Source organism: Rhododendron vialii, chromosome 3a (assembly GCF_030253575.1).
Source record: "Rhododendron vialii isolate Sample 1 chromosome 3a, ASM3025357v1".
Classification (NCBI taxonomy): Eukaryota; Viridiplantae; Streptophyta; class Magnoliopsida; order Ericales; family Ericaceae; genus Rhododendron; species Rhododendron vialii.
In genome coordinates this window covers 21,779,267-21,792,735 of record NC_080559.1, presented here as the reverse complement: position 1 = coordinate 21,792,735, position 13,469 = coordinate 21,779,267, and the positions used below count along the sequence as shown (strand labels likewise).

Below are 13,469 nucleotides of genomic sequence, written 5' to 3'. Positions count from 1 at the left end.
CTTTTTGCCGATTGCATTCAAATTCCAATATTTTTCTTGTCTGCTGGTGACTTTTCTATCAGAATGTTTCCAATTAAGGAATACATTTGTTAGTTATCTTTAAAAATGAAATGGGTTGCACCAGCCAAGCGTCTCAAGTGCTTCTGGTTGAATCAATTGTAGATAAATAAGGTTGGTACTAACAAATACTCCAATAATAATACTTCAACAACAAAAAAAAACCACGCAAATTAACAAATTCACATTCGGAAGGATGCACTTGGGTCTACACATCTCAAACCAGACATCTTCAATAATATTTATATTTCGAAAAGATCACTGATGCATTTTTTTTGATGGGCTCGACAAGATCAAGACTGAAATCAAACTAGAGAATGACGAGCTTGTCAAGATCAAGAGTGAAATCAATTTGGAATAGTTGTAACGGGTTCTCATTCAAGTTCATTTTTGCTGCAAAAAAAATTCTTAAAATTCATATGTCTGTGTGAAAAAAATCTCATAAATTACACAGTATAATTTTTGTTAATAATGTGGAAAATGCATGTGGTTTGAATCCTCACTAAATTTAAATCTTGCATTCCACACTGCATGTATGTGTTTTTTTTTTTTTTTTAATGTTAAATATTGGCGGGAAGCGCACAAAGTAGTACAGTAATGTTTATATATAAATGTTATTTGGGGGAAATGTCATTGGTGGCCTAATGAGTATTATTATTACATAAACCAAACTACCTTTTATTTTTTTGTGGTGACTTGAAGCACAAATTCCCCTTTTAGAGGAGGCTGATCTGCTGATGGCATGGAGTTCCGCTCCCACCTGGTCATTTAGGGTGCATGCATGCATGCATGCGTTGACAAATTAAGACATGTTTGGATCGATGTTGTAATACTATATGTATATATGCATGGTAATTAAATGGAGTAATTACTAGCTATGTCGATCAACTAAATGCATGTGGCGCGTGGGACACGGCCGGATGACACTTATGGCCGGCCTTATTCACGTGATATGAAAAGGAAGCGCCAGATAAATTCCTCTCATCACAAACAAACATCGATCACTTATTGGCTTACTGACAAAAGAAATGATATATATATAGGGTTAAGTTTTTGGAGAATAGCTAGCTAGCTAGCTAGGCGGTGTCTGTCTGGTATATATGTATATATATATATATATATATATATATATATATATATATATATATACTAATATTCCTCGATCAGGTTCCATATTTTTTAGAGGCACACCCTCCAATTATATACTACTACTATATATAGGTGTCATGATCACAAAATATAATATTAATTTGAAAAACAGGGAGTGAACCCCATAATGACAACGCAACGAGCTAGCTTTAATTCATTGACTTCTCGTTAAAAAAATTCCCGCTGTCTTATTTTGTTTGTACGTACGTTCTCTAGCTAAGAAAGACTGTGTCAGTTTGAGCTAAACAAAAGTAGTACGTACTACTTCTAAAAATAACTTTTGATTTTCTCGCCAATAGAAAGAATATTTCAATGAGTACTTTTGTATGATACAGAAAAAAATTAATTAAAAACCAAATGGGGTGAGGGATCAGTAGAACTGGATCGAAGTCGGCTGAATTAGAAGCAAACGTCTAACACGCTTTCAATATATTGTAGCCTCTCGCAATCTAAATTTAGTAGTATGTGATTGAGACGGTATGTCAGCAAATTTAGTCAAGTCCACAGGAGGAAAATTTATTTGGTGGTCAAGGCGGTGCCCTCACTTAAGTTTTTGTCCATCACATATTTTTGTGAAATCCAATACTAAATGTGTGAAACCTACGAAAATATGTGATAAATAAAGACGCAATCTTAGAGCATTGAGAAGAAATGAGCCCAACCAAATATATACATCAATAATACTATGGACACAATACTTTACCACAACACTAACCACACACACTTATATGACACTACAGGATTAATTGTTAATGAGAGAACAATTACTTTAAAACTAATTTACAATCACCAATCACATAATAATGACACATTGTTGTGTCCAGAGAGAGAGAGAATTCTAGACTAAAAGTTGACGGGAAAAATAAACCAAAATCTGAAAGCAGACAACTAGCCACCAAGTGGAGAGAAGAAAATATAAAAATTTAAATACGGTTGCAATATCCTCAATCAACAACGTGGAGGGCGACAATTTAGGTGGGAAAATCCGAGAGTCTGAACAATTTTACCAAAGTTGTTGATGTTAACTTATCCGTCTTTACACGTTAAAGTGGCGTATAATGTAATAATCCGTCCGTTTAGCTACATCAACCTAAAAACACACACACAGAGAGAGAGAGAGGTTATATAAATACGAGGCAAGTTAGCTGTAATCTGATGAACGTCTTAATTCTTCCATTAGAGAAACGGTCAAATCTACCCCCATCTCACTCCCCTTATATCCCCCCTTACAACTCTTTGAATCCCTTACACAGACTCCAAAAAAAGACCCATTTGAGACAAACCAAAAAAAAAAACAACTAAAAGCCCGTAAATATGGAGTCGGTTGTTTCGGAGCTCGAAGGAACACTTGTGAAAAGCCCCGACCCTTTCTCCTACTTCATGTTAGTAGCCTACGAGGCGTCGGGTCTGATCCGGTTCGCTCTCTTGCTGATTCTGTGGCCGTTTATTCGACTTCTCCAACTGTCCGGGATGAGGGATGCTGGGCTCAAGTTGACGATTTTTGTGGCGACGGCCGGACTCCGCGTTTCGGAGATTGAGTCGGTGGCTCGAGCGGTGTTGCCCAAGTTTTACATGGATGATATTAACATGGAGGCTTGGGGGGTTTTTAGTTGTTATGAGAAGAGGGTTGTGGTGACTAAAACACCAAGGGTTATGGTGGAGAGGTTTGTGAAGGAGCATTTGAGAGCTGATGAGGTGGTTGGGAGTGAACTTGTAGTGAACCGGTTTGGGCTTGCTACCGGGTTTGTTAAGGAGGATGTGGGTTCGTTGTCAGACCGGGTTGCAGCTTTGTTTGGGAATGATGGCGTTCAAGCTAGTATGGGATTAGGACGGCCTGAGTCCGGTTCTTCATTCTTATCTCTGTGCATGGTAAGTGATTTTTCGTGAGAGTACTCATGATTTGCCAACATCGATTTTTTTTCAAGCACCAATGGTAGGGTAGGGTTTTCGAAAAAAATGCCCCTAAAAGAGAAATCAATAGTTCAGCTTCGCTTGGATAGTAAAATCCTACGTATCAAAATGAATATCAATTCAATTCTGATAAAGTTTAATTCAAGTGAGTTCTCAATAGGTGCATTATGTGGATAGCTGCAAGTCTATAATTGAAAAAAGTACAACAACCAACCTTAACTACAAATGGCACTTTCTTAGTTAATGTTCGAAAATCCTCAGCCTTCACAATTTTGCTAAAATACTTTTACTTTGGTAACTACATTTGTAAACTTATTTGAGTATCACTCAACCATATATATATATATATATATATATATATATATATATATATATATACATGAACCTGTTAAACAAATAAATTGGTGCTTTATAGTCCAAAAAGAAAATTAGCCATGACATGCATCATTAAAATTTGTAAAACTTGTAGTATATTTAGATAGAAATAATATGGTGAATCTATTTTTCAAATTTAATTGAGAAGTTGCACGTAAGTTGATCCAAATACATAAGCTAACAAATTAAAAAAAAGTTTTCATTTTTATTGGGATTGACGAACTCCGGCCGGCCATGTACTGAATATATAGGATAAAATGTTTTCTTATTCTAATAGGTGTGTTGTCTTGTTGAATGAAAACTATCCTAGCAATCAGATTTTTTTATTTTTTATTTTTTATTTTTTTTTAAAATGACCGTGTTAAAGTTTTGGCTCGAATTGAATGGAGGTCAATATATTAATTGGATTCATTTGAAGTTTTGTACCTCGAAAGTACTACTTTGCATGACTAGCTTACCAACCTTTGTAACAACCCATACTAACCAGAACATGAAACTTGTGCTTTTTTTTTATTATAGGAAGAATCCCACCCACCATTCACAAACAACACAACCAACCACCACAACGACCACCAGCTCCTCCGCCCGCTGCCGGTGATCTTCCACGACGGCCGCCTCGTCAAGCGCCCGACCCCACCAACCGCCCTCCTAATCCTCCTATGGATCCCCTTCGGCATAGTCCTCGCCACCATCCGAATCTCCGTCGGTCTCATCCTCCCGATGTGGGCCATCCCTTACTACTCCGTCATATTCGGCGGCAAGGTCATCGTCAAAGGAAAGCCGCCGCCGCCACCGTCCTCCACCGCCTCCACCTCTGGCGTCCTCTTCGTGTGCACCCACCGCACCCTAATGGACCCCGTGGTCCTCTCCTCCGTCCTCCAACGTCGCGTCCCGGCCGTCACCTACTCCATTTCCCGGCTCTCCGAGATCCTCTCCCCCATCCCCACCGTCCGATTAACCCGCGTCCGCCACGTGGACGCCGAGAGAATCAAGCGAGAACTCACCCGAGGAGACCTCGTCGTGTGCCCCGAAGGGACCACGTGCAGGGAACCGTTCCTGCTGAGGTTCAGCGCGCTGTTCGCGGAGCTGACGGACCGGATCGTGCCGGTGGCAATGAACTACCGGGTGGGGTTCTTCCACGCGACGACGGCACGCGGGTGGAAGGGCCTCGACCCGATCTTCTTCTTCATGAACCCGAAGCCCGTTTACGAGGTAACGTTCTTGAACCAGTTGCCGCATGAAGCCACGTGTTCGTCGGGGAAGAGCCCACACGAGGTTGCCAACTACGTGCAGAGGATCTTGGCGGCGACGCTGGGGTTTGAGTGCACCAATTTTACTAGGAAGGATAAGTACAGAGTGTTGGCCGGGAACGACGGAACGGTGACGTATACCTCCAACGGGGATCGGATCAAGAAGTTGGTAAACGGGTTTAAGAAGGCGGTGGCCGAAAACTTCAAGCCGTTCCTTAATTCGCTAATATGAAGGTTATCGTTTTTTTGTTTTTTGTTTTTTTTTTTTGTTTTGTTTCTGCTTCATCTTTGTTTTTTTATATTCAAAATAAAGGTAGAGTGTGTATTCAAATTTTTTTTTTTTTTTTTTTTGTTCCTTAAGGCGCTGTTTGATTTTTTTTCTTCTTCTTTTTTTGGAAGTGTATGATAGATAATGTATTACTAAGATGAGTAGAATATCCGTGATAATTGTTTATGGTTGATATGTAATTGTGAGAAATTAGTACTCGATCCATTTGTTGACTTCTTTTTGCTTTGCCAATTAATGTTCTAATCTCTTAATAATCTCTCTTGTAACTTGGGGATGAGAAGTCTTTGCAATATGATATGGTTGGTAGCATATAAGGCATATGATCTAGGAATGCTGGACCTAAATTATTTCCTTAACATCATATTCCATGGAGGTTTGGCGGGTTTGGGTCATGTTTTTGGTTTTGGCGATTTTGTTCTTTAGATTTGCTCTCTTAAGGTTCGGTTTTATTTCTTTTGGTGTTAGGTTAATTATTTTGGCTGAATCTTTGTACACTTTTTCAAAGGTTTATAAAAAAAAATTGCTGATAAAAAAAAAAACATCATATTGAATGGAATAACTCAAAATGTTAGTTAAATTGAAAAAATAATAATTTTAAGAAAAAACTTACTGTATATTAAAAGCGTATCAATTAAGAGAGTGAACAAGTGCTCCCCCTTTCCGTAGTACCAACAGAAAAAAGTGCTCCCATGATGTTGCTAAAATGCGTGCAAGTGTAAACTAAACTATACAAAAGCAAAATGCTACAAATGCTGAAAGTAACGGTTTATGCAATAAAGTATTTTTTTTTATTTTAAATTTCATATTAGCACCTGAGCTTTCACGTAAATTACACATGGACACCTAACTTTAACAAAACATCACATAAATACCTGACGTATTAAAAAATTCATCAATTAAACTCCTATCGTTAACCTCCGTCCAAAAACAAACGGAAAACATGTTTCTCTCTCCAATTTTGCTACCCACACTGACTTTTATTTTCACATATTTTGCACAAATTTTTTGTGGTGTCCATTTTTGGGTCTCACACAAATTATCCGATTTGTTCACTAATTCTAAAATATTTTTTCAAGTGATCTTGCAAAAAATCAGCTCCATAAAATAAATGTAAGTGTATGATCCAATCGTACAGCTTTTCATTCATAATTCTGAATTAAAATTTTGAATAAAAAATTGTAAGATTTGATCAAATACTTACATTTACCCTGTTGGGCTGATTTTTTTACAAGGTCACGCAAAAAATATTTTAAAACTAATGAAATGATCAGATCTTTTTTAGGGACCCAAAAGTGGGCCCCACAAAAAATCTATATAATACTAATTTGCGTGGGAACAGTGGGTAGTGTTAGTTGCTCCGCCAAAATATAAATTAAAAAAAATAACTTAGCACTATGCTGGAAAGAAAAAAGGAAAATAATAACGCAAAAGAAATTATTCGTATTACAAATTTTTTTTTGTGGGGACCCAAAAGTGAACCGATCCGCTCATTAAAATTTTTTTTTTTTTTGCATGATCCTATAAAAAATCAGCTCAATGGGGGTAAATGTAAGTGTTAGATCAAATCTTACAACTTTTCATGTAGAATTTTAATCCGAATTCTGAATAAAAAGTTGTACGATTGGATCATACACTTACATTTATCTGATGGAGTTGATTTTTTGCAAGGGTTCTCAAAAATTTTTTTTTTTTACATAATCAATGGATCGGATAATATGTGTGGCACCCAAAAAAGGGCCCACAAAAATGTGCAGAATCTGTGAAAAAAAGTCAGTGCGAGTAGCAAAATTGGAGAGAGAAACTTGTTTTCCGTTTGTTTTTAACGGAGATTGACGGTAGGGGTTTAATTAATGAGTTCTTTAATACGTCAGGTGCTTATGTGATATTTCGTTAAGATCAGGTGTATATTGTTTGTTAGATTTCTTAGAGTATTCCAACATAAAAGAAATTGACTATAAGTGGAGTACGTAGTCTCAAGATTTTATTAATCAAATTTGGGTGGCTTAGATAAACGATGTGAGAAATTTTATATACAAATATAATTAAAAAAGGTGTATATATGGTTATAAAAACAAAAGTGTAAAAATCACCACGTACGTACGCTCCTATTATTTGTATATCGATCTATACCTCCTCTCTTCTTCTTCTGTTTTTTTGAACAGAATTTCATTATAAAAAGACTAGAGAGCATCATTACATAGAATAGAAGACAAAAGTCACAAAAAGTCACAAAACTGGAGGGGGAAACAAAACCCAATCAAAACCTAAACTAGTGTTTTTAATACTATTTGACTATAAAAAGTGTTTTAAGGTGAGTAATCACCACCTTACACTAAACTAGCGTTTGTGCCCGTTCGATGCACAAGATAAAAAAAATTTCCATTGATTTATTTTCAAACCCGTGTATCGAACGGGCAAAAACGTTAATTTATAAAAAACATAGTTTAATTTTCTATCCGGTCTCGTGTTCGATTTGAAGTACCATTTGACGGTCTCCGGTGGCATAGAATAATTTTTTCTCTCGCCTCCCTCCCTCTCTCCCATGTTTCCCCTCTCTCTCTCTTATAAACAAAAAAAAAAGTGAAAAATCAAGAAAATTAGGAATGAGGGTTTGAAAGCTTATGGGTTCGGACACATTTTTATAGTATATTGATATATAGATAGATAGATATTGTTTTGGCAGAAGCCGCACGACGGTATGTGACATTAATTGATGGTTATTTTCTCAGCCATTTGATCACTAGTCGTTTGGGCTTGATCAGCTTCATCTGTCGGGAATAAACATTAATTTTCAGGTCAAATGTTAGTAAAAGATTTAGAAGGACAACTTCGTAGACTCAAGAACCAAGGCTCCAAGACCTTGTTCGTTTTGGTATTTGGATTTTAGATTTTGAGTGGAGAGAAATAGAAAGTAAAATGAAAATAATGATTGAGAAAAAATTTATTGAGAACCGTGCTGAAAGAAAGTCCAAAACCCAAATGCCAAACCAAACAAGGTCCAGGAGTACTAGAGCTAGCAACATTTAATATAGAAAATTGTATGAAGCCATTAGCTAGCCATGCATTTGGTCTATTGAGAATATATATATATATAGTCCGGATCCAATGAGGGATCCCGCACGGTGTTACCGTGCGGGACTCCCCTTTCCCGATCGAATTGCGACGATCCGAGCCGCTCAAAGTGATCAGAACATGATTTTAAGGGTACTCGCGAGAAATCAGCAAAAAAAATGATCGAGAAGGGCTTGATCTGAACAGTTTTTTATTGAACGGTTCATTTTAAAACTGCTCGAATCAAGCCCTTCCCGATCATTTTTTTTGCTAATTTTTCGCAAGTACCCTTAAAATCATGTTCTGATCACTTTGAGCGGCTCGGATCGTCGCAATTCGATCGGGAAAGGGGAGTCTCGCACCATAAGACCGTAAGGGATCCCTCATTGGATCCGGACTGTATATATAGTCTCCTTCTTATAAAGACTACCTTATTTTAATAAAATGCGGACCTTTCTTTTCGGATCGAATTTCGATGATCCGAGCCGTTCAATGTGTTCAGAACGTGATTTTAAGGGCACCCGTGAGAAATCAGCAAAAAAAAGACCGGGAAGGGCTTCATTCGAGCAGTTTTTGTTTATTTTTTTATCTAACAATTCAAATAACAACTACTCAAATCAAGTCCTTCCCGGTCATTTTTTTGCCGATTTCTCATGAGTACCCTTAAAATCACGTTCTGAACACATTGAGCGGCTTGGATCATCGAAATCCGATCGGAAAAGGCGAGAAATGGGAGGTCCGCATATAAGGTCCTCATTTTAAGGTCCTTATCTGAAAATTTCTGTATATATATATATATATATATATATATATATATATATATATATATACACGGATCCAGTAAGGGATTTTTCACGGTCAAACCATGCGGACTTTCCCTTTCCCGATCGAATTACGACGATCCAAGCCGTTCAATATGTTCAGAATGTGATTTTTAAGAGTACCAGCGAAAAATCGCCAATAAAAATGACCGAAAAGGGTTTGATCTGAGCAGTTTTGCATAAAAATATATTTATAGCGTTTTTAAGAAAAACTATTTGGATTAAGTCTTTTCTAGTCATTTTTTTTGCTAATTTTTTATAAGTACTTTTAAAATCACGTTCTGAACACATTGAACAACTCGGATCGTCGCAATTCGATTGGAAAAGTGGAGGTCCGCACAGTTTGGCCCGTAAGGGATCCCTTACTGGATCTTGACTGGTGTGTGTGTGTGTGTGTGTGTGTATTAGAGGCGGTTTCGGGGACACCTAAAAAGACACCCCAAAGTTCCCGATAGAATTTTGATGAACTGAAATACTCAATGTAATCAGAACGTGATTTTAAAGGTATCCGCGAGAAATCAGCAAAAAAAATGACCGAAAAGGGCTTCATCCAAACAACTTTTCATTAAATGATTCAATAAAAAACTATTTAAATCAAGTCATTCCCGGTAATTTTTTTTGCCAATTTATCCTGAATACCCTTAAAATCACGTTCTGAACACATTGAGCAGCTTAGATCATCAAAATTTGATCGAAAACTATGAGATTGAGATTTTGGGTGTTTTTTTAAATTTTTTTTATGTGTCTCCAGAATTGCCCCGATATATACAATCCGGTTCAAATTAGGGATCCCGGATTTTTGTTATAGTCTGCACCTCATTGTTCTCGATCGAATTTTGATGATCCAAACCGTTCAATGTCTTTAAAACGTGTTTTTCAAGGTACCGCGAGAAATCAGTAAAAAATATAACCGAGAATGGCTTGATTTGAAAAGTTTTTCATAAAATACATTTTTACGCATTTTTATGAAAAAAATTCAGATCAAGTCCTTTCTGATTATATTTTTTGCGGAAACCTCGCGGGTACCCCTAAAAACACATTTAACAGTTCGAATTATTGAAATTTGATCAAAAAAATAGACTTTTGCAGGAGGTCCTAACCGTAACAAAAACAAGGATCCCTAACTTGAACCAGACTCTATACATACATACATATATATATATACATACATACATATATATATATATATATATATATATATATATACAGTCAGGTTCCGGTGAGGGATCCCTTATTTTTTTAAAATGCGGGACTTTCCTTCCCGATTGAATTTCGATGATCCGAGCCGCTCAAAGTGATCAGAACGTGATTTTAAGGGTCCCCGCGAGAAATCAGCAAAAAAAATGACCGGGAAGGGCTTCATCCGAGCAGTTTTCATTGAACGGTTCAAAAAAAACTGCTCGGATGAAGCCCTTTCCGGTCATTTTTTTTGCTGATTTCTCGCGGGGACCCTTAAAATCACGTTCTGCACACATTGAACGGTTCGGATTTTCAAAATTTGATCGGGAAATGAAAGTCCCGCATTTTAAAAAAGTGAGGGATCCCTCACTTGATAATTTGTGTATATATATATATTATAGTCCGTTTCCCATGAGCGGGTCCTCATTTCAGTAAAAATGCGGACCTCTCCATTTCACCCATTTTTCGATCAAATTTCGATGATTCGAGCCGATCAATGTGATCATGAAAACGTGATTTTATGGGTACCTACGAGAGATCGCCAAAAAAATAACTAGAAAGGGCTTGATTTGAACAATTTTTATTTGAACCGTGCAATAAAAAAAATTCGAAACTGTTCGGATGCAGCCATTCTCGATTTTTTTTTTGCCGATTTCTTGCGGTTACCCTTAAAATCACGTTCTGAACACATTAAGCGGCTCGAATCATCGAAATTCGATCATGAAAGGGGGTCCGTATTTTAACTAAAATAAGGACCCTCTCATTTGAACAAACAGTATATTAGTCCGTTTTTCATGAGGAAGTCCTCATTTTAGTTAAAATGCGGACCTCCCCATTTCATTCATTTTTGGATTGAATTTTAATGATCCGAGCCGTTCAATATGATCAGAACGTGATTTTAAGAGTATCCGTGAGAAATCAACAAAAAAAAGACCGGGAATGGCTTGATTCGAATAGTTTTTTATTAAACACTTCAATAAAAACTTCTCAAATCAAGCCATTTTCGATCCTTTTTATTTTTTACCGATTTTGTAACGACTCGAAATTTTTAATAAAAATTTCATTTATTTATCGGAGTTTCTTTTAATTACTTAATATTACTTTTAATATTCCTTTTTAATTTCTATTATCCGTCATAATTAGATTTTAGTCCTTTAAAAATTTAATTCTTGATTAAATACCCTACATGGTTAGTATAATTAGTTTCTAACCGGTTAGTTGGAGAAACCAAACTACCTAGTTCCTTTCTCTTCCATCCTTTAGTTAATAACCACTATGGAAACTTGTAACCGTTGGGTAGTAGAGTTGTAATTGCCAATAAAGCTTTGATGTGACAAGTCAAGAAAAGAATCTTAGGTCATGTCATGTTAACTTTACTTTTTCTTTACCCTTCGGTCCATAATTGTTAGGAAAGATATTACAATGTGACTAGTCTTATCACACACACACACACATACATATATATATATATATATATATATATATATGTATATGTGTGTGTGTGTGTGTGTGACAAGACTAGTCACATGGGAATTTAGTCACATGAGAATCTTGTACCTTACTTCCAAAAAGTCAACCTTGTCATTTCAACATTTCATGTCAATCTTACTTTTTCTTTACCCATTAGGTAACAAATGTTAGGGGAATTATTATCCCTTGGTTAATAGAGATTAGACTTGCCAAGTATATATACATATACACACACACACACACACACACACACACACACACACACATATATATATATATATATATATAACTTGATAAGACAAGACATGCCTAGAGTTATAGCCTTAAGCCTATTTATACCAAAGTTACTTTCCTACAATCCTTAAGTACATATATAACCATATATGTAGTTATATATACATATACATGAGTCTCCTTCTTATAAGGATCATCTCATTTTAATAAAATGCGTATCTCCCTTTTTCGATCGAATTTCGATGATCCGAGCCGCTCAATGTGTTCAAAACATGATTTTAAAGGTACTCGTGTTCAAAACATGATTTTAAAGGTACTCGCGAGGAATCAGCAAAAAAAAAAGACCGGAAAGGGCTTCATCCGAGCAGTTTTTGTTTGTTTTTTATCGAACGGTTCAAATAAAAACTGCTCAAATCAAGCCCTTCCCGGTCATTTTTTTGTCGATTTCTCACAAGTACCCTTAAAATCACGTTCTGAACACATTGAGCGGCTCGGATCATCGAAATCCGATCGGAAAAGGTGAGAAATTGGGAGGTCTGCATATAAGGTCCTCATTTTAACGTCCTTACTTGAAGATTTCTATACATATATATTTATATATATATATATATATATATATATACACACACACACACACACACACACACATTGGACTAGAGAGAGGGAGAAAGTGAGGAGAGGCCGAGAGAGAGAGGGAGGGAGAGTGGGTGTGTGTGCTTGTGTATTGTCCACTCCAACAAGCGTCCTTACTTGAAGATTTCTATACATATATATATATATACACACACACACACACATTGGACTAGAGAGAGAGAGAGAGAAAAAATCGAGAGGGAGAAAGTGAAGAGAGGCCGAGAGAGGGAGGGAGGGAGGGAGAGTGGGTGTGTGTGCTTGTGTATTCTCCACTCCAACGAGCTACCTTATAGCCTTAAGGCTATTTATGACCATGTCAACCCATTTCTTGCCTTCCAAAGTACAAACCTAGCATTTGATTATGTTCTTTTTTGCAAGCAATATCAACCTAGGACAAGACTAGACGAAAACCCGTCATGATCACCTAGTTCATAGCCTAAAAGTTGGATTGACAAGTGAGGGAAGGCAAGGATCTTGATTAAAAGCTTGATTTGACCAAATAATGGAGTAAAATCCATGGGAAAGAAGAGAGAGAGAGGGCCGGCCACGGGGGAGGAGAGGGAGTCCAAATTTTTTCTATAAATAGCACCTCATTCTCATCATTCAACTCACACCTTCATCCTCCAACTTCTCTCTCTAAGAAAGCTTGTGTTCTTACTTGTTCTTTCTTAAATTTCTTTGTTCTTGAAGCTCTTCTTGTGTTCTTCAAGAAACTCATCCTAAAACACATTTTCGATCCATAAAGTTTGGTAGTTTTAGTCACGAAGTAGTTTCGAGAGAAAATATTTCTCTTTCGAAGCTATCGGAAGCCAACCGTAAGAAGTTACTCCGCTCAAACACCAACCAACTTTCCATAGTCGTCAACTACCGCCAAGAAGAAAGGTAGAGTCCCATATACGCTATCTCTAAATATATGTAGAATCCCTTATCCCCTAACTCAACGGGTAGCGTAGAATTGAATATTGAAAAGTAGAATGTCTTTACTCTTTAATTCAAAGTATAACATGAAATATTTTTAAGTAGATAAGGTTATCTATCACTTTTAAATGT

General features: G+C 36.7%; 1 protein-coding gene across 1 annotated transcript; it reads left to right on the top strand.

Moving 5' to 3' along the window:
• Positions 1-2,322: 2,322 nt before the first annotated feature.
• On the top strand, positions 2,323-5,241 carry LOC131320427 (glycerol-3-phosphate acyltransferase 5-like). The gene is made up of 2 exons (XM_058351130.1): positions 2,323-3,075; positions 4,012-5,241. The coding sequence occupies exons 1-2, from the start codon at positions 2,521-2,523 to the stop codon at positions 4,972-4,974; spliced, it is 1,518 nt and encodes a 505-aa protein (XP_058207113.1). The 5' UTR covers positions 2,323-2,520; the 3' UTR covers positions 4,975-5,241.
• Positions 5,242-13,469: the final 8,228 nt, after the last annotated feature.

Bases quoted from the DNA above. Each gene is read 5' to 3' on its own strand.
- LOC131320427 (XM_058351130.1), top strand. From the start codon at position 2,521: ATGGAGTCGGTTGTTTCGGAGCTCGAAGGAACACTTGTGAAAAGCCCC. The intron at 3,076-4,011 runs GTAAGTGATTTT...TTTTTATTATAG, and splicing joins CATTCTTATCTCTGTGCATG to GAAGAATCCCACCCACCATT.